Raw genomic sequence first — 22,078 nt, 5'->3', positions numbered from 1 at the left:
GGAGCTTCTGCACACATACAAACGGAGCCAGGAAATGAAATGAATTCGGGGGGCCCCACATTCGAATGCATACCAGCACATTAAGTCGCGTACAAATGGCGCCGCGTGGAAGGCAAGTAATTGACCAGATCACCTCCTCCTCGAATACGTGTGCACATGAGGGGTATTTTAATTAATTGCCATCACAGAGTGGCTGTGAAAATGAGTTGAAGCAAAGACACATGCTGGTTGACCTTGGAATGTGTGTGCGTTTGTGCGTATACACATGCCTTCCCCCACGCGTCCTTGCATTTGTGTGTTCATATTCAAATTGAGGGCTGTGACACTGAGAGGCTGGTATTTTTAGACAATAACTATTTATTTGCGTGCCATCTCCTTGCGCTCATTCAGCCTCTATGCGTCTAGACTAGAGCCCCCCCCCCCCCCCCCCCCCCCCCCCCCCCCCCCCCCCCACTTCTTCTCCATCCTCTATTCTCCTTGGTGTCACGCAGCGTACCTGACAGGTAAAGGGGAAGGAAGGAGGAGATAAGAGGTGGAGGAGGAAAAATGAGAAGAATCCAACAATCAGTGCCGTGAGAGAGAGAGAGCACAGAGTAGCTGAATAATTGATCGAGAGTGAAGCGGTGCCCCCAAACCAAAGCTTTATGCTCTGAGCTTGTCACCTGTTTTCACCAACTGTTTTTAGGAAGAGAAGACACACGGAGAGACACGCTGTTATGAAACAGCTGTTATTAAAGGCATCACATGGTTGGAAGACTCACGGCAAAGTGCAGTTAGGCATTATTCTAAATAGCCTGCGTCATCACTGCTGGTCCTTCCAGAGCCTAGACTGAATAAAAGAGAGCAGAGCACGGAGACACATTTATGCACGCACACACCTGTTTGTATAATTTCACTTCTGAGGACACTCCATGTCAGTCAGGTGTCTTGTAAGCACGCGAGTCACAAATCTGGTGACTTTGGTATCCACTTGTCTCCACTTGACAAAGAAAACAATGACTAACTCGACTTAGACGTAAACACCAGGGACTCGTGACTTTACTTGGACTTCATTCATTTTACTTGGAGTTACTTGGTATCCTCCCAAAGCTCAGAGGTTAAAAATGTTGTCACGGTATAAAAAGTGGATGTAGCAGCACAGAAAAAACATGATATCTCGGGCTGTCACAATCACATATTAGTGGTAGTAAATGCTGTAAACTTACAGCGACATGCAAAACAAACGAATGGCAGACAGAAACATGACAACGTTCGACCTCGTTCCACATTTGAAGCAGCACAAAGAACAGTAAGTTAAAGCCGGCTTTAATGTGCCTGAGCCAGCTAATGTGTAAGTCAATGTTAGCTAAGAGCCAGCACTAGATAATTAACTTTGCAAACATGAATTCAATGAGCCCTAGACAATGTTAACAATCTATGTCGTAAATCATTAAACAATTGGCAATGCCTAACATTATCGTTAGCTATCTGTCCTTGATGGCTGGCTACCAGTAAAGTTAACTTAACAATGCTGCTAATTCCATAATGACTTGATAAGGACGTGATCACCTCAGTTTGCGGACAGCCTTTTTTGATCCTTGTGTTTGGCTTTTGAGAGAGTGGAGCTAAAGTACAACCAAAAGTGCTGAACAAGACATTTATTTGGACCACAAAAATAATTGAGACCGGGAGGTTGCTGCCTGCTTCATAACCAGGACTGACTTCCTGGTTCAACTTTGGCCTACAACGTTCCTGTGCAATTAGCTATGAGTGCCAGTATTTTGGTAAACTCCAAAATAGAGTATTCAAGATTATCAAGATAGATGCGTGTGTATATTGTTATCATATCTGAGAAATTATGGAATACGAACATATTTGTAATCACAGGAATTGTCGTTCACAACATCACAACATGCGTAACATCAACCCTGAAATGAGGCTCCAGCCCTCAAGCAGAAATGAGGAGGGCCAAAGAAAGGACATTTTCTTCCTTCCAGAAGTGTCCTGCAGAAACTCACAAAGATACAGTACAAAGATAGAAGAGCCTGAGCATGAGCGCCTACACACACACACACTCACAGACGAACAAATCCCACAAAGACGAGCAGACAAAAAACTCCCTCGACTCAGTCATCTTTGTTGCAATGGAGTGACCTTGCCTCCTTTGATCTGTCACATTCACCTGAGGGCTTTCTTCTGAGGAACCACCTGTTGTCTGTGTAGGTGCAGCTCCTCGCGCCCCGTGTTGGTGTTGAGAAAGATGTCAAAAAGGTGCCACAGAAGTTGCTCTTATTATGTCCTTGAAAAGTTTCTTGAGAGCAGCGTTTCATTTCCTTATCATGGCAACAAGGTTCCTACAAGGTCAGATCCAAAAAGGAGTCTGAAAGGGAAGGAGGGAGAGAAGGAGACAAGAAAAAAAAGGAACAGGGAGATGTGAGAAGGAGTGGAGTTGCAGCAGGGGGAAGAAAAATGATAGCATGGAAAATGGGAGGGGGAGGGAGAGTAGCGAAGGAGACGCGTTGGGTGAGCAGGTGCAGCGATATCAGAGGATAATGGGTAATATGAGCAAAGGGATGATGGTTCAAATCCTTCTTTTATCCTCTCTGAGCTCTGACCTCACTAGGGCAATGAGGACAGGCAAAGGGGGACGGCAGTGATCCTCTGAAGCCATCGAGAGCAGAAGCGAGGCGCATCGTAAGTGGGGAGAGCGGAGGCGAAACGACGGAATGGAAGGAGAAGAAAAAAAAGAGTGTAGCAGGTGGATGTTAAAAAGAGACCTTGGACTGGAACGGGCTGAATCGCAGACACAATCAGCTCAAGGATGTTCAAACCCATATGGCAGGAAGGGTTCATCGGAAAGAGAAATTGAACAGACACTTGCACATATGTGACCCTGTCGCTTGGACTCTGATTGGGCGGTACTGTGGTGTGTCCGCTCCATGTTTACCTCTCTACCAGAGATTTCTTTTTAACCACTTATTTCAGCCCTGGAATCGACTCATAACACAATAACACAAACCAGAAGGCCATCTTTTTCGACCTGTAGGATGACCTTATTCCTCTCCTGTGTTTTTTCCCCTCTTCAGGCACTTCCTGTTCAAGACGTCGTCAGGCACCACCCCTCTCTTCAGTAGCTCCTCCCCCGGTTACCCCCTGACCTCGGGAACCGTGTATTCTCCGCCCCCTCGCCTGCTACCGAGAAACACCTTCTCCCGCTCGGCCTTCAAGCTCAAGAAGCCGTCCAAGTACTGCAGCTGGAAATGTGCGGCGGTGACAGCCATCGCAGCTGCCGCCCTGCTGGCCGTCCTGCTGTCCTACTTCATCGGTAAGCGATATCACGCACCACATGTTGTTCATGAATAGGGTACTTTCATCATTTATTTTGAATACACATGCTTAGTCACACTTTCTTCAGTTTGTTTCAGCCCTGACCCGTAGCACATGAACTTTGCTCTTATCTGTATTCATCCCACACCACAGTCAATGCCAACGGCACGCTGCAAACACAAAGCCGATTCTCGAGGTGCGAGGGTTGTCACTGCAGCCTCGTGCCGCACTGTCAAAATGAGACTCAGCCAGGGGTCCTGGCCTCCACTCTGCATCAGCAAACAGCCAGTCAGACAGACGGGAAGATGCATACACCACAGCACACTGTGTTTTTCTTTTCCGTGAGCAGGTATCAGTTAAGATGGGAATCCCTGACTCACCCGGCAGGGGAGCGGATGCCTCTTCACTGATCTGAAGCCAATGCACGATAGTCATACTTAAAGGAACAGCAGATGCTCAGAGGAGAGCACTTAGCGAGCATCTCGGGAGGAGATTGTGATGGCTGGCTTCTGGTTGATCTGAAGGGAAGAGAGATAGAAAGAGCAGCCAGTCGGAGAGTGTGTGCGTGGGCCAGGATTTGTTATCCCCTCTTGACCTGGTTCACTGGACAGGAGAATGCAGGCCTGTATGTAAGTGTGTGTGTGTATGTGTGTGTGTGTGTGTGTGTGTGCAGGGGTGTGTGTGTGTGAGAGAGAGATAGACAATAGAAAGAGGAGGAACAGAAAATCTATGTATGTTTAGCTGTGTTTCTGTGTGTGTGTGTGTGTGTGTGTGTGTGTGTGTGTGTGTGTGTGTGTGTGTGTGTGTGTGTGTGTGTGTGCGTGTGTGTGTGTGTGAGAGAGAGAGAGAGCGAAAGTGATAGACTATATAAAGAGGAGGAACAGAAAATCTATGTATGTTTGGCTGTGTTTCTGTGTGTGTGTGTGTGTGTGTGTGTGTGTGTGTGTGTGTGTGTGTGTGTGTGTGTGTGTGTGAGGAGGCAGATGTGTCACCGAGCCCTTGATTGGCCTTCTACCCCAGAGACCAGAGGCAACAGATGGGGGATCTTAGGAAACAGTGGCATCAGCAGAAAGAACAACCTCCTTATCTCCTCTACATACATTATTAATACAATTTTACATTATTGTATATATACATCACCATCCGTCAAAAAGCACACGTGCACTCTCAAGTGTGTGTGTGTGTGTGCACGTGTTTTTGTGTACCCCGTTGGAGTGCCCTTGAGAGCGGTGTGCGTCCTCCAGAGCAGATCCAGGCTCGCTTTGGGCCACACAGACCGATCCGTCTTCTCCTGAGCTTTGTGCGAGAGGAAGGAAGGACCTTCCCCGCTGATACCTGAGGGCAGGGATGTAGTGGAGCGTGGGAATGTATAACAAACCCTCCATCTTATTTTTATTGGCAGCGTCCGGGGCTCACTCGGAGAATGCAATGACAGAGATATTTGTTTTCATCAGAGAACATGTCATTGTTAATAATATGAAGCTGATAAAGAAACTAATGAGGAAAATAATTCAAAACGTTGTATATCTGAGAACATAATTACTTGCTTTATCTGCACTTCTTTTCTTTTTTTTGTTACCACTACATCAGTGTTAGTGCGCCATCTGGGTACTTCCCACACAAATACAACGTGTTAACTGTGTTGACGGTCTGTCTTGATAATTATTAGCATTAGCTTGTTAGCCATGATAGGAAACTACTTGTTATAGCTGAAAATAAGACCGGTGCGCATGCTGTCCCAATACAGTGTTAATGTACCAGGCTGAATAATGCTGCATTTAAAAGGAACGGATATCAGTGTGTGAGGATGTTTTCCTTTAAGCTCCTCTTTCTGCGTGTTTACTGTTGTATTGTATGCCAGACGTCAGTGCTTTACCACCAAACGTAATTGTGCAAGTGGCTATAATTCGGTAAGCTGAAGGAGGCTGTAATGCTACTTTATTGTCATTACAGTATTACTTTTGCTAACTGTGGGGCTCCTTTTTTTCAGCTACTGTAAGGAAATGTTTTGCTCTGGTGTTTTGTCTGTGCTGAACAGAGCTGTAGCAGTGCTGCCAAGCCTGAAACCCCCGTGTGTACCGAGCTTTGTGTAGCGTTAATCGTGCAGCGAGTCTCGGTCGGAAGAGTTCACTGCTCATAAGGGGGATTTTGTGTGTGCGTGTGTGTGTGTGTGTGTGTGTGAGAAAGCCCAGCATTCACTGGGGGGATTGTGCAGAGCACCCAGAGCCATGCAGCGTGAAGAGGACCCCGCTGTGGCGTCCGCCCAGGAGCCCGCTCATAAATTACACCAAGACAAATGTGCCCGAACAGCACTTTTCCCTTTTGTGCGTGCGCGCGTGAGTGTATGTGTGTGAGTACACATTGTGAGAGCTACCTGTGTGTGTGACAACGTGTGCGTCTGATAGCGTGGATTTTGTGGGCTCGCTGGCCTACAAACAAAACTTTTTACTATATTTTTCTTTCGTGCTTCTCGAGGGCTTTAATAAAGCTTCAGGAAACGTTGGACAATCTTCCAGAAAAACACACACACTGGACTCAGAAAGCTTCAGGTAGATATCTCTTTGAAGCTTATTCACTGTGTCCTACAGTTAGAATGGAGCCATGGGGATGATCAAAAAACACACGCGCACACATGGATACACAACATAGAATAAACACGTGCATCTGTGTGTCTCTGCATATCTGTTAAAAAATGTGTGTTTGTGTGAGTTTGAGAGAGTTCATTTGTGTATTCGGCTAGCGAATTTAGCTCCCAACTCCAGCGAAGTATGGCCTTGTCTTTACGTGTGAAGGAATGACTGAACGGATGGAGGGAGGTGGATAAACGAGAGTGCTTGTTCTTCATTCCCCCGGCGTCTTGTTTGCTTGCTCTGCATGGAGCGCCGGAGCCAAAGGAGAGGTGGTTGCTAGGATACAGGTGAGCGGCTGGCATACAGGACGGAAGACGGGCCCGTCATTGTGTACGGCAACCTGGAGAGAGCGAGATAGAGGAAGACGAAAGGGAGGGGAGGGAAGAAGAAGGGAAAAAAAGGAAGGGGTGGGATAGAGTTAGAGCAGAGAGGGCAGAGGGGAGGAAGGGAGATGCGTCACTGTCAGCGTGTGGCCAGAACATAAAGCAGAGAGGAAGAGGAGGATAGATGGCTGGAGAGACAGAGGAGCAGGGCTGAGGCTGATATGTCACAGTTGGCACCTCAAGGGACGAGGGAGCGAGATTGAGGGGGGAGACAGGAGAGCGGTCTGTTGTTTTCACTGCAGGGGAAAAAGGAGGGGAGCCGAGCAGGAGTGAAGAGAACCAGGGCAGGCAGATGGAGGAGAGATAGAGGATAGTGTGGCCTCCTGAGGTCCCGTCACCTGGAATTATCTGTGGGACTAATGTCTCCTAATTGATCACTGCGAGGGGAGAACAGAGGGAGTGTGACAGAGAGAGAGAGAGCGAGCGTGGGGGATGATGCCAAAATAAGTCAGAAGCGAGAAGACGGGCGTAAGTCTCAGAGGACAGGAAATGCACGGAGAGAGAGGGAGCCGACAGGAGAAGAGACGTGAGCGAGAAGAGGAGAAGGCCGGTGGTGGCGCAGGCCGGAAACACCAAGGACATGTCAGAGTCCAGGTGGACTGTTTTCACACAGACACAGGTGTGCCCTTGACTGCAATGAGTAAACCCGCTGGCGGGGCGCCGGTGTCACCTTCGCGGAGGTGTCTCGTGTGAATGTGAGCGCGTGCGCGTGATGGCTGAATTTGTCAGCCACAGTGGCACACTCCACATGCTATTGTCACCGCTGATGAATGAGAGCGCACATACGCGCACACACACAGACACAATGTATTTTTAGTCTCGCTCTCAGCTCTCCTGTCTATTGATTAAACACACACACACACACACACGCATGCGCTTGCGCGCACACTCACACACTGTCATCGAATGTGACCTTCATGCCTCTGAGCCGACCACTTTCCATCCATCATGGCTGTCTCGCTGTACCAGACTGATCACAATCGCTTACTGCCCATTCTTCCCGCTTATAAGCGCCTCACTTCAGTGCATTCATAACGACGCTCCCTTAATAATAACGCGTTAATGATTTTTACTGCTCAAAGATGTAGAGCTCTGCCAAAATACACTGGGTATTAATGTATTCATGTTTGCATTTTCTAAAAAACAATGTGCACACTTGTGTCATTAATCAGAATACGCTGGCTGCACCGCCAAAGTAATCACCTAGAAGAAGAAAAAAACGAAAGAAACAGTGGCATTTCAGGAGAGTGTGTTCACAGATTTGTACTCGGTTTTAAACGAGATTATTTTTTGTGTGAGTGTCATCTAACGCACACCAGACAGGCGCATAGGAAAATTAAATACTACGAAAGAAAAGGTTGAATTCCCGCACATTGTCAGCACTGAGTTTATTAGAGATGCCTTTTGTCGGCCATGTGAAACCACACACACCTTATCCTAAAGCCCCAGGCTCTAACAACCAATCAAAAGGGGAGCCACTTTTCAAAACACCTGAGACAATTATCACATCACATTGATTCAATTTATTTTTAAAAATCGGACCCCCCCCCCCCCCCCCCCCGAGATTTCACGTCAACATGCCTCCAAATTAAATGTTTCCTGACACACAAAGACACTGATTATCACATTCTACAATAAATAATGTCTTTCTGCAACATTGACAGCTTAATGAAGTGGTTACCAATTCATTTTGACCTTTCAAAGCAAAGCGGTGCCTCCTCTATGAGTTCAGAGCATTCAACTAAAGAGTAATGTTCCCCTCTTGGAATTGAATAGTTAATTATTCATTATGTCGAAATAAAGGAACGGAAATATCGCATGTTTTTGATGCAGAAATATGATTTGTATTCCTCATCTTTATCTTATTTAGGCACTGGTTATAACGTTTCAAGTAATAGAACATGAAGAGAAAAATGGGATGTGGGGAGGGGGAGGCATGCAAAGCATTGCAGATTATGTGTTATTTTCTTTTAACAGATTTTCTCAGTTTTGGTGAATCAATTTCTACAAGCGACCCCGTTAACACAGGTTATATTTCTAACACGAGCAAGCCGTTGAGCCAAAGTGTGATGTTCCTTTCTTGGATTGTTTCGTTACCGGCTGCGAGAGCAACGCTGGTATTGTTTTCACTTTGTGAGTCCGTGGGTGTATGTCCTCGTGGCAAAATGTAGTCCCGAAGACACGGAGGAACGACTACAGAAGAGGTGTTTAAATGTCCGTCTGTGGACTTCATGGAGATTTTCTCAACGCGATATCGCCACGACTTTTGAAGTGTGTAGTTGAGCTGAAAATGAAGGTCAAGTCCCAAGATGAGTGTGTTCCAAGCAAGAGCTCTGGAAGTGAGGGCGAAGGACGCCCCTGGTCTGATTCGGTGTTGCGGCTTGTGTGGTCCCATCACAAGATAGTCTCTAGTTTGAATAGTTTTCTGAGGCTTGCGGAGGTGAAACACTTTTTTTTTTATCACAGTACAAAAAAGCAAAGTCTTGACAAAAATGTCCTTCCCCCACCTTCTTTAATCATCTTACAACAGGTTTATTGAGTCTCAACCCACTACCTTTGCACATGCCTCTGGAATTCAAAGACAAAAAGAATAATGGAGAGAAAAATGTTGTGTTTAAGTTAGGTTTTTAAAAATTATATTTTCAATGTTTTCGACGGATTTTCTCCTTTTTTGACCTTTTTAAAATGAACAAGTGGCCCCTGATCAAAACCTATATGAGTGATGTTCTCTTCTTGGATTGCTTCATTTGATGCCTAAAGAAGTCAAACTCTCATTTAATCTGAAAAATCATATCCTTTCTTAGCAGAAACATATGGGTTATTGCCTTCTGATCTATCTTATGAATCATCTCTGGACTCTTTATCTCGCAGAAACCCCACGGGGTCCTGGCCCAACATTTTGTTCTAGTCTTTTTCAATAAGAAACAAAAACCGTGAGCCCTTGAGTGTGTCGGACATGCAGGTCTCTCACATTGTGGCTGCCTTCCAAAGCCAGCTCCTTGACCCCAAAGTCCCCTCTCACTCTGCATGTGGCTTTCCGTCTGCCGATCCGAAGTGGAACAGCTAGAGGTCAGGATGTGTCTCTCATGCCAGTGTGGGTGTGTGTCTATATACATTTGGTGTGTGTGTGTGCTGAGGTGAGGTGAGGTGAGGGCATATGGTGAATCCAGGAACCTGGGCATAAGGATCAGACGGGGAGTGTGTGTCCCTAGCAGCAGGGCCTGTCGCACTGACAAAGGTTAGGATCTTACCACACGTCGCCGGTCTAGGAGGAGGGCAGGGCATGGCCAGGCCCGGGCACAAGGTGCTATGCCATCTGCACCAGAGGGATAAGTGGGTCAGCAGCACGGGCCAGGTGATACAAAGCCCAAAGCACGCTTGTTCAGCCAGTACACGGAGGAAACATCATTATTCGTCCTTTGACTTTCTGTCTGTTCACCTGGAGTTTCTCTCCGTGCTCTGGAGGAACTATTCTTTGCTTTGATGTTGTGCATGAATCCAGAATTCGCAGCGGAGCGTTTGCACCGCCCGCATCTAGCGCGCATTGGCTCATTTCATTCATTTATCTCCTCATTCATTCATTCATTCATTAGTGCGGGTCTTATCTGGGCCCAATTGTTAGTCGAATTAGGCCCATGGTGCTTCACTAGTCCTGTGTTGGAAGCAGGAGATGGATGGAGGCAAAGCGGGAGAAAGAAATGGCTGGCCTCTCTTCTCCTCTCTCGCCGTCTCTCGTTTTCTTTCCGCCTCCCCCGTCTCTTGGCCTCCCGAGCGGACTCTTCCCTCGTCTCTCTCCCTCTCTGATCTGCGATAAGATAGCATAGTTCCTCATATCCTGTTTCTAATACAGATCGATGAGAGGGAGAGGACCGAGGTAGGAAGGGATGAGACGAGGCAGAGTGGGTTGATGAGGAGAAGAGAAGGCGCAGGGAGGGGTGGGGCGGTGGAGGGGCTGAGGGTAGAGATATCTGAAGAGGAAATGAGGATTCAGAAAGGAGGACATCACTCAGATTCACATCTCTTTTCATTTAGCCCCATCACACACGCGCACCCACGAACACGAGCGTGCGCACGCACGCGGCTACATCTGCTTCGGGCCGTCTCAATATGTCAGTGCCAATAAGGAAGCCATTTCTGCTGCGTGATTGAGTGAGTTGCAGTTTCTCTCCTCCTGACGCTGTTTTGCAGGTGCGAGCTGCGAGAAAAACTCACATAACCTTTTGTGTTGCAGTCAATTACAGTTCAGTTGCATCAGCTGGGTGAAGAGGTCCCGGCGGGGGGTTGCAGTGTGTGTGTGTGTGTGTGTGTGTGTGTGTGTGTGTGTGTGTGTGTGTGGGTGCACTTGTTGTTAATACTGTGCGAGTTTTAAGCATGCATATGTATATACACACACACACACGCGCGTGCGCGCGCGCACACACAGGAGCAGACAAATTGTCTCTCTCAGTGTCTATGACCCCCGAGGGCAGCAACTGCCGCCCCATCCCTCTGTCTGAGACTCTAAATGATCTCAGCAAGCAGCGCCTTAAAAAAAACGTATCTGAGAGACAAGCCTGCTTTATTTATAGACTACATAAGTGGATATTGTGTGGTAAATTCTAAGAAACATCCCAAATGGCTTGAATATTGAGCAGCCGAGGTAACACGCAGCTTTTTTTTTTTTGCCTCAGTCTCTCTCCCGCCGTGTTTGTGCTTTTGCCACAGAGATGGACGGGGGGGGGGGGGGGGGGGGGGGGGGGGGGGGGGGGGGAATACAGAAAAACGCAAAGTGCGTCAGCTCAGGTGGATGCTCTTCGCAGATGTGTTTGTTTTGGACAGCCAACTGTGTCGCTAAATGAGGGCCTCTGCGATGGGGGGTGGGGGGGGAGGCTTCCTAAACCAATTAGCAGCTGGGCCGAGGATGGGCGGGGCTGGTCTCAGCCACAATTACCGCCCTAATTGAGGTCAGAGTTGTTAATTTAGTGGTGAATTAGAACAGTTAATATGCATTTACCAGGACGGCCAGGGGAGATGGCAAAATAAAATTGTGTATGTGTGTGTGTGTGTGTGTACGTGCGTGCGTGCGCGTGTGTGTGTGTGCGTGTGTGCATGTGTGTGTGTGTGTGTGTGTGTGCAGCGATTACATACGAAAGCAAGCAAGGGGCCATTCTCCTGCCTTTGGTGCAATTAGGAGCAGTGCAATTCAGGGCAACAGGAGACGGAGCCTTTTAGATACGCCATGATATGGCCGAGAACACAGAGGAGGAGCGAAAGAGTTTGGAACGTGTTCCAGAGAACAGAATGATGATGATACAATATCTTCCAGTCAGGGGACACTCAGAGCACAGTCTGCCCACAAAGGCACCTTTCTCCCTCTCTCTCTCCTCTCATGCAGAAATCCATTTTTCCCCCTTTAACTCTGAGACCTATACATATTTCCCAAAACACACGCAGCCCACACATGAGCATTGTATTTCTGTCTGATTGCCTGCGTTGAGAACCACTTACTGTCAGAGAATGAATCACCGCCATCTTTTCTCACCCAGCCAGTCCAGGCAACGCAGGGCCACTCATCCCTTAAATCTTGCCTCTCCACTTGCCATCTTCTTCTCCCTTCCTCATTCCGTCTGTAGGGGCCCTTGTTCATCTCATCCTCTTTTCTCTGCAGCACCATCATCATCACGTTTCCCATGCCTTTTTTCTTCTTTTTTTCTTCATCATCCTCAGGGGATTTTATATGTTCTTTAATATTATTATTATTATTAATATTCAGTCAGATCCTCTCTGTCCTCCAGTATTCTCTCTCTTCCTCTCCTGCTCTCCTCCTCTCTGCCGAGGTTTGGCGAGGCTTCTTCTTGACCCCCCCTGACCCCCGGTCCTCGTCCCTCTGTCCATCACTCTGTCCATTTATCTCCTTGTTTCGTCACAGGATCACGTGTGCTGCCGCCGCTGTTTTAGATGCTGTCGTTTGCAGATGATACTGGCAAGCACTTTGCCTCTCTGAATTATGCATCACGATTACATAAAAATAAGAAAAACCTCTTGAAGCAACAGATCTATTTTTAATCCAACTCGTTTGCTTGTTAAACCTGTTTCTCTGTGATCTTTCCATGTGTGTACATGTGGGTGTACGTATGTGTGTGTATCTGTGTGTGTGTGTGTGTGCGTGTTTGTGAGAAGAGGGAGATTAAAAAGGAACGCAGCCCAAGTCAGACTATCTCTCTTGTTCTCCTTGTATCTGTCAGTCGAATTCAATTCAGATTGTCTCCATTGGCGTGGCATTTAATAAAGCCTTCCAATGCTGCTTGAAAACAGTAATTATGGCAATTATGATCCAAAAAGAAAATGCTTAAAATCATGGCAACACAATGCTAAATACATCAATTTCAGAGGTTTCATTTTGGCTAAACAAACAAATTCAGAAGTGTTGTAGGAATGCGGGGATGGTGGCCGTAAGGAAAATGATAACATGTCTCTCTTTGTCTATGTCTTTCTTATATATATATATATATATATATATATATATATACTGTATATATATATATATATATTTCTCTATCTCTCTCTCACTAGCTCTCTATCTCTCTTGCTCTCGCTCACTCTGTGTCTCTCCTGCTCTTCGTGTTGCTGCAAAAGAAACCTGTTGACGAAGCGTTGGATTTTGTGCTCTTGTCGTCGAGGAGTAAGAGTGCCATCTATTGGTCAACTTCTCGTAACCGCCCACAGACAGAAAAAGAAAAAGGAGGAGAGAGAGAAAACTCATTTTGGAAAACCAGACATGTGCACTGGCCCCCTCAAACGCACACAATGAGCAGACGTACACAGCCAACTAAAGGGCTGTCTGATGTGTTCTTGGGCATGACCTAGATGGAGAGCACCGGCACAATAGACTCACTATAAGCTTACTGTCTCCTGCCGATTCAATTGGTAATCTTTCCATCGACTGCTTCCCCGTGATACCATCTTAGCGCGTGGTTGCGCCTGAATGTGTGCGCGGATGCATGTCTGCGTTATCTAGGAGGAAGGACAGGCAAAGATAAGACGAGCGGAAGAAGGAGAAGAAAAAGGGTGAATTAAAAGGAAAAGAGGGAGAGGAATGAAGGTCAGCGTGATGAGAGAGGGGAGGGCAAGAGGTGTAGAGGAGAGAGACAGGGGGTGGGAAGGAAGGACACTGTAGTTCCTCTCCCTCTCGCTCCGTCTCTCTTGCTCTCTACACCCGCGCCCCCCCATGAAAAATTAAAAAAAGAGCTGACAGCGTGGAGGCCGGGCGGCAGCCGAGGTGTCAGCTCTTTCCTTTGACCAGGAGCGAGGGGGGGGGGGGGGAGCGAAAGATACATAAAAAGGGTAGAAACAAAGAAACAGATAGAGAGGGGAGCGAGCGGGAGGGAGGAGAGATGGGACATCAGAGGGGTGGGGGGGTGAGAATGAGTCTGCCCCGGCAGCAATTCCTACTAAAGCCGCGTCTCTCCTTTTCTTGCAACTTTTTTTCTCCCTCATCCCTGCGTGTGCAGAAACTGGGCAAGTGGAGATAGAATTTGAGAGGAGGGAAATTGATTCCAAGGTATTATAGGGCTCATGTGGTGGGGATAAGCCCGACGCAATAACACCTACATAATGCATCGGACACCATCACGCATCCACGCCGTGTGCCTCCCCAAAGCTCACATCCCGGTGTTCATGTATAGATACAACACAGCAGGCGCATTGTGCCTCTCCTATAACATATTTTACATTTTCAATCATGGGCAAAGGGTGCACATGACATGTTCTGTCACCGCGGCGAACACGCCGGGGCGCTTGTAGTTTATTTTGACTCAACGCCACGCCGAGTCCCCAAGAGAGCTGTAAATACCCACTAGCATGCACGAACGGGGTATTAATCCACAGCTGTAAATAGTCCCCCAACAAACGCAGTGCGTCCACAGAGGGCAACGCTTTGGCAGCAGGCTAAGGAGGGATGAGAAGCAAAGAGCTGACAAAGTGAAGAGCGAACACACCGCAGCAGTCTCATCCCTCCAGCACACAGCACACAATGAAGAGGAGAAGAGAAAAGGGGAGAGTCATAGAGCGATCTCTTCAGAGAGCAATCTGTCTCTTGCTCCCTGCGAGATGGTGTAAAGGCCTCCAAGTGAAAGGCGGAGATGCTGTCAGGTTGAAAGAAGATTGTGAGAGGTTGAAGGGAGGGGGGGGGGCAAAAGGAGGAACAAACTAAAACAACACAAAAAGGATCCTTATGGTTTTAAAATTGTCTGTTTTGTAAGACTTAAACGACAGACGGTGCTGGCGTGGTGGCAGTGTTTTTTGATTAGTATGCATTAACAAAAGTGGGGACGCAGCGTGCTATCAAAGGCACCCGTTGTCGTATTCATGGCAGATCAGACTCAGAGGTTTGTCCTGTTGTATTTCTTTATCTTGATGAGCTTTCAAGTGTGGCTTTTTTTTTTCTTTTTCATATCAGTATATCACTGTTCAAGTCATATGTACTCACACTCCCTCCTCCTCTCTCTCGCCATCCCTTCGTGTGCAGCGATCAACTTGCTGGGTCTGACATGGCAGCTGAAGGCCTCCGACAGCCCCGTGTTAAACAACGGACTGGGAGCTGGCTTGCCTGTCAACAGCGATGTGGCTACGCTGCCCTCTGGAGGCAGAGGTATGAACTACAGAGCACACCCACGCACACACACACACACACACACACACAAGAGTCCACATACTGCATGTAGAGCTCGGCGGCAACACATTGCAGCCTGCCATCGGAAAGGATGAGGCTGGTGATATTCACGTTGTCAGCAAATCCCATGAGAAGACCAAAACCAACAGTGTATTAACCTACTTACAAGCATCGCCTGTGTGCTGGAAACCTCATGTTTCCTCTGTGTCACAGAGCGCGATTGTTGTCCCAAAAAACGGATAAAAACACATCAGTGAGCCACTCTGTTGCGTCAGCTAATATGCTCTTTCATAATGATGGTATTTTGACTAAGTACCACAAGCAGAATCCCGGTGCTGTAATTACTCATTAGCTTGCCAAATGTGTATTAATCCACAGCCGGAAATAGTCCCCAACAAATGCTCTACTTACTGCTAAAATACAGTCCGATACAATACATTTTCTTCATGTTTTGTGTGGAGACAAATTGCCTTGGGGCTGAATGCAAGAGACAGGGTAGCAAAGTCAAGAAGTATTTGAAGGACAGACTAACACTTTGTCGGATTTGTTGAAAACAAGAGCGCCCGTCTTATCCTTTAAGGCTTTATAAATGCTGTGTCTGCCGTGCGTCACATGCTAAAACCCAATAGAATTGTTTCCTTCCCATACACCCAAACATGCTCGCACCAACTAAAATATGTTCATAATTCATAACACGTTACTAGCTGTGCTATCATCAGTGTGTGCTGTTAAACCACTCCGCTGAGTTGTCTCGAGCTTGTTGTATCATCTCAGACAGAAGTCAACCCCCCCCCACCCCCCACCCTCCTGCCTTTTAAGGGCCCCATGCGATTCTCCATCTATTCTTCCTTCGCTCGCTCGATCTGGCTCTGTAACACACACACACACACACACACACAGCATGTGCTATAGGTACGTGTGGGCTGCTGCTCTGTGTCTGTATTCTGTATTAATGAGAGGACTGTTGTGTTGTGTTCCCTAGCCGTCTAGGCCAGATGCTGCTGTTGTTCTTCTCATTGTTACTTTTATTTCTTTGCTATTCTGCACACACACACACACACACACACACACACTCAATGTTTTTGTGTCTGGGCCCCAACACTCTGCTGTTAGACGACTGACCTGATTGCAGGATGCTGTCTTTCTTGGAAAGCTCTGCCCTGCACTTCTGTCAGCCCAGAAAAGTCTCCCAGAAAAGTCTCCCAGAAAAGTCCACAGGCTCAAAGGCTCCGACACAAAAAGGCGTCCCACCGGTCGAACATAACAACGGTCATTTGAACGCAAACTCCGTGGCACATTGTTTGCAGAGCTAATGGTGCTCGTCCTCTCCTATTCGATGGCCATGAATTTTTATGGCGGCGAGCGGAGATGATTAACTGTTGACTCTGACAATCGATGCCCGTAATCACAGATTATGCAGTTTCTTTTCCCCTCGCTCCAGGGCCGTGGGCAGGCCGGAACAGCAGCGTAGACACGGGCAACATTGAGGTCGGGAGGCGGGTGACCCAAGAAGTGCCCCCAGGAGTGTTCTGGAGGTCCCTGCTCCACCTCGGACAACCCCAGTTCCTCAAGTTCAACATCTCGCTCGGCAAGGACGCCCTGTTTGGAGTGTACATTCGCAAGGGCCTCCCTCCTTCTCACGCACAGGTGAAATCTGGCTCAGAGTGCAAGCCAGTTCTACATTATACCACTTTTACGCCTTTAGGGTGATAGGCTAATCACACAATTATAATTCCATTCATTAGGAACACATTATCTCCATATTGATCAGCTGAAATGGAGAATGGATTAAGAAAAACTTGCTTGTGTCATGGGACAACTTAAAATTAATATGTGATTCATTATAATGGTTGTTTGAAAAAGCTAATTTGGTCTTAAGAGTTACACTTAATTAAATTTCACAGTAATGTAACTTTTAGTGCCTCTTATTAATTAGAGACTACAGTTAACAGAAGATTTGATTTGTAGAATGGGATAATTGCATCTGGATAAGCGTTTTCGCTGCCTGGCTTGACTTAAGCTGGTAAACCATGACCATGAAGTTGAGGCCACTGCGCAGAAGTGAAAAACACTTTCTGTGGAATGACAGCCCTTAAGGATCTCTCTGTGGCATTCTTAGTGCTTCTCTGGCATTTTCCAGCCACCCTTACTTCCCCCATCTTTTAATCTTCCTGCATACACATTGGTCCTTTTTTCGAAAATAAAGTGCCACCGCAGCACTTCATAGCTGAATCATAGATTTCAGACTCTCATTCACACCTCCACTCAACCCCACACTTCTTTTTGTGTCTCTCCCGCAGTACGACTACATGGAGCGCCTGGACGGGAAGGAGAAGTGGAGCGTGGTCGAGTCTCCACGGGAGAGAAGGAGCATCCAAACCGTGGTCCTCAACGAGGCGGTGTTTGTCCAGTACTTGGACGCCGGTGCCTGGCACCTGGCCTTCTACAACGACGGCCGGGAGAGAGAGGCGGTCTCCTTCAGCACAAACGTCATGGGTGAGACGGAGTCAGAGTTCGTAGTTGTGGCTGAGGAAGGGAGGGAGGGAGGGAGGTGACGGGAGGTCAAATAATATTAAGCACCGGCATCTAGGAGACAATGCTATTCATCACCAGTGACACTGATTCAAAAGAGCCCTCCAGCGATTTAGCATTGCACTCCTGCAGGATAACATTGTCGGACTCACAATGGACAGTTTAATTTTTTTTTTTACAATAAGAATCGATGCAGCAGAATCTCCAGTTTAGCAATATATTATGGTGTGTCATGCTTGTAGAGACTAATGTAACCTCGAGGCCGCTACCCTCAAGCAGAGATGAGGAGGTCAGGTAAACTCGATTCTTTCAAACTCCACACCCCCCCCAGATTGTTCTCGGCTTTCAAACTTCAGCATCCAACTTCAGCGCCAATGGATGCTGCTGACTCAAGTGACACCACTTGATTGCACATATGCAGTAGGACTCTCAAAGACCTGCAAACATTTGATGTGTGAAATGGCTGGGGCATGGAAGCAGTTCAGTCAGATTTAGTCCCCCATTTCTCAAAGACTTTACACATTCGCAGGGTGCAAAAACCCTCACCAGTGTGCACAACGTTGCCGCTAGCAACACACCCATCGCAACATTGTCAAGTAGGAAGGACCGCTTAGTGAGTTGAAAGGATGTATTTTTGCCAAAAGACGTAGTGGGATAAATTGATGGTGCGCATTCAAAAACAAAACACAACTTATTACACCAGAGAGCGTAGAATCTCTTGGTGCCCGTGCATGTGTGAAAAGGATAAAGATGGATCCCAAATAAACCTGCAAACCGGACGTTTTTAGGACCTGAAACAGTGCCCCAAAAGATTTCAATTGTGTTGGAGGCATGAGTGTGAGAGCAAGGGGGATGGATAGAAAGAGTCAAGCCGAGTGAAAGAATCCTTCACTGTCAATATGTGGCGGGAGTGCTTTCAGCAGTTGGAGTGGTAGAGAGAGGGAGAGAGGGAGAGGGAGAGGGAGAGGGAGAGGCGGTGAGGGCAGAATTAGAGCGAATAGTGAGAGGGGGAGCTGGAGGAGAGACATAATGGTGGGGGCAAAACCAGAATGGAGTGAAGTGAAGTGAAGGATGGGAGAAGGAGGGGCTGAAGAGGGGAATGAAAAGGAGGCTGGCATTAGGGTAAAAGGGAGGCATGGGGCTTAGATCCGTAGGAGGGGGGGGGTGGGGGGGGGGGGGGACAGCACAGAAAAAGAGGGAGGAAGTATTAGAGAGGAAGATAGGCTGAGTCATGCTTTGTGTAAGAAAAGTGGAAGCTGAGCATGAGCGAAGGAGGAAGGGACGGATAAGAGTCCAAAAATGCCTCCTCTTTCTTCCCACCAAACTTGTTTTGGTCTTTGGTATGTGGGTTAAGAGGCACGGAAAGGTGGATGCAGCACTGAAGTCATGTGTGTATGCAAGAAAACAAGAAAAACACACACACACACACACACCTACACACACACACACACACAAACACACCAGCAAAAAATTGTGTGGAGTTGCGCCAAACAACCACACCTGGATGAAGTATTAATGACCTTGGTGGGGGCAGAATTGAGCAGTAAACAATAAAAACGAGGGCGAAAATGCCAGAATATAGTAAAGAGGAAGGGGTGAAAGAGCAGAAAAAGGGGTTGGAGCGTAAAAGCGGGGCGACGCTCTTATTTTCTGATATAGTGAGCAGGGAAATGATGGATGGGTAACGGCGTCTCCACGAATGTCTGATTTGAAATGCATTCTCCCCACACTGTGAAAAATGCAATGAAAAAGGAATGCAAGCAATCTTTGAGGAAGGCGCTTGCTTTTGATGGTGTGTGTGTGTGTGTGTGCGTGTTTTGGTGTTTTGTGTGTGCGTGTGTGTGTGTGACTGTGAGACTACGAGCGCCTTGACTCCATTTGTAGCATCTTACAGAATGAATGGTGCCAATGATTTAATCGAATGCTTTGATGCCTGCCATCCAACTCTCTCACCCCCCCCCCCCCCCCCCCCCCCCCCTCACTTTGTCTTCTTCACAGATTCAGTGCAAGAGTGCCCGCGCAATTGCCATGGTAACGGAGAGTGCAATTCTGGTGTGTGCCACTGCTTCCCAGGATTTCACGGCATGGACTGCTCCAAAGGTATTAGCCACTTGAAAATGTGTTTTTTTGGTTTTGCGGCAGCGGAAAAAAATAAGTTCCGCCGTCTAATTAGACGAGCGGGCACATTTCGGGCCCCGTGCGGCAAGCGGAGCGGATTAGGAGCAGTGAGGTGGCGCATGGCCCGAGGTGGAGCCGAGACAAGATGACTGACGATGAATGGCAGCTCCCATAGCTGACGTCTCCCTGGCTCTGTGCTCACCTGGGACAGACAGCTTTGATGAATAGTTTAGTTACCTCTGCCTGTAATTACTCTTCATGTCACCGCCACTCTCCAACCCTTTAACCACTCTATTGGCCCTCCTGCGCGGTGATGCGTCGGTGGGGTTTAGGCAGGTGTGGGTGGCTTCTCACTGCTTTGAGAATCCCTAAAAAGCCTCCTAATTGGTTTAATTTCCGCCCCCCCCCCCGACTTGCTTTTCTCCGTTCCTCCAGCGGCGTGCCCTGTGCTGTGCAGCGGCAATGGCCAGTACGACAAGGGCTCCTGTGTGTGCTACAGCGGCTGGAAGGGGCCCGAGTGTGACGTCCCCGTCACGCAGTGCATCGACCCCCTCTGCAGCGGCCACGGCACCTGCACCGACGGCAACTGCGTGTGCTCCATCGGCTACAAAGGGCAGAGCTGTGCAATGGGTGGGTGGAGGCGGAGTTGGTGGTTTCCCACGAGCCAGAGCGATTGTTTGGAAAGGAAACATGAATGTTTGCACCTGAAACGAACGCACCTCACACGCCCGCAGACTCACACCCACACTCCTTCATACTCCAGTATCTTGATCTGAGTTCTCTCCATATATAGATGGATACATATATATGGAGATAGATATACAGATGAAGTGTGATACCGAAGCCAAACACATGAGAGTTTTTTTTTAAGGGATGAGAATAGCTTCTATTGATTCTTGTTAAGAAGGATCAGGCCGCCACATTCTCGGTCGTCAGAAAGATAGAAGAAAGAGAGAGGGATAAGAGCATGAGGGGGAGTCAGGGCGGCGGTGAGAGGTGAATATGTATGAAGACAAGTGAGAACTGGAGAAGGAGGGAGAGAAGTGAGAGCAGGGGGAAGATGAGGAGAGGGGAAGAAAGACAAAGGGTAGAAAGGAGTGGAGCGACAGCTAGAAGGAAAGTCAAGACACGGGGCCGGAGAACAAGGTCAGCATTTTGTCCTGCTCTTCTTCTTCTTCTTCTTCTTCTTTTTCCTCTCCATCGCCCTCCCATCTAATTTTTTTTTCACCCTTCTCCTCTGTTCTCAAATCTGATATTCATCACAGCAGAGTCCCTCAAACAATTTACCTGGAGTGCCAGCGACATGAAAATCGATAACTGTGATCCGGCGTTTCTGCCGGGCAGACAGAAACCGAGGGCTGAGGTTATGTGCGAGCGCGTGCTTTTTATGCCTGCGAGTGTGCACAGGGGTGCCAAGGGGTCAATCATGCCTGAAGAAGGGAGGGGGTAAGGGTGTCAGACAAAGAGGACGAGGAGAGAGAGAGGGAGGAATAGAGAGAGAGGAAGTGCGAGCGACCGGATAGGGGTGGGTGGGCTCTTGGCCGGGAGGAGGTAATTTGTCAAATTGGTTTTCACTCACTGCTCGGACTCAGAGCTGCCTGTCAACCTGGCAGACTGACAGTGTCAGATTCTCCCCTTTGTATTAGCGCATACACACCAATGCACGAGCGCCCGCGCCAAGTAATGTGTTAGCGAGACGTTTGCTGCAATTATAGACCCGGCCATTCATTATCGTGAGCTTTAATTGTCTTAGTAATACGATAGTAATAGTAATATTTTCTTTTTGTTTCATCGTCGTTTTGTGTACACAAAGAGTGAAAATGTGTCCTTTGGGGGGCCTTTTTCTTATATTTAATTTGTATCTGTCATCAGCTCTGATGTGACGTTTTCTAGCTCGTGGTTGTTTTTTGTTCCTTTGCTTTTTCTTTTGTTTTTCTCTCCCTGTTGTGTTTTTCACATGGGTGTGTGTATCTCTGGCTTTTAATGCAGTGGATTGCCTGGATCCGACATGCTCCAACAATGGCATCTGTGTGAACGGGGAGTGCCACTGTAAGCCAGGCTGGGGAGGCCTCCACTGCGAGCTGCCTAGGGCCCAGTGCCCAGACCAGTGCCACGGCCACGGGGCCTTTATACCAGACACCGGGCTGTGCAGCTGTGACCCCAACTGGATGGGACCGGACTGCTCTATGGGTACGTACCACTGCAGGAAAGCAGAGTAAAGAAGGAGTTCAGGGTGTCATAGTTAGGGAGGAAAGGGGCTTCTTTCTACCCACTGTTCCCACATATTGTGTGGTCCCCCGAGGACACAGGGCTAATTAATTTAGCATTTTACCTTTTGTTTTGGTTTTCAAGCTGCTTCAAAATTACAACTTGCTCAGAAAACAGGAAACAGCAACTGTTGTATTATCTCAGCCAAATTGGAGCAAACAGGAATAAAAACGTGTGACAAGTTTTACTGT

The 22,078-nt window shown here is 47.7% G+C and overlaps 1 protein-coding gene across 1 annotated transcript in view; it reads left to right on the top strand.

Moving 5' to 3' along the window:
* tenm2 (teneurin transmembrane protein 2) overlaps window positions 1-22,078 on the top strand; it is a 146,669-nt gene that overhangs the window by 99,560 nt on the left and 25,031 nt on the right. The window contains 7 exon segments of the mRNA XM_034543254.1: window positions 3,066-3,304; window positions 14,826-14,948; window positions 16,411-16,616; window positions 17,270-17,465; window positions 19,500-19,601; window positions 20,055-20,249; window positions 21,609-21,809. Of these exon segments, the coding sequence (XP_034399145.1) occupies window positions 3,066-3,304; window positions 14,826-14,948; window positions 16,411-16,616; window positions 17,270-17,465; window positions 19,500-19,601; window positions 20,055-20,249; window positions 21,609-21,809 (1,262 nt within the window).

Source organism: Cyclopterus lumpus, chromosome 10 (genome assembly GCF_009769545.1).
Source record: "Cyclopterus lumpus isolate fCycLum1 chromosome 10, fCycLum1.pri, whole genome shotgun sequence".
Taxonomy (NCBI): domain Eukaryota; kingdom Metazoa; phylum Chordata; class Actinopteri; order Perciformes; family Cyclopteridae; genus Cyclopterus; species Cyclopterus lumpus.
Note: the sequence above shows the minus strand (reverse complement) of the source record. Positions and strands in the feature narration are given on the sequence as shown.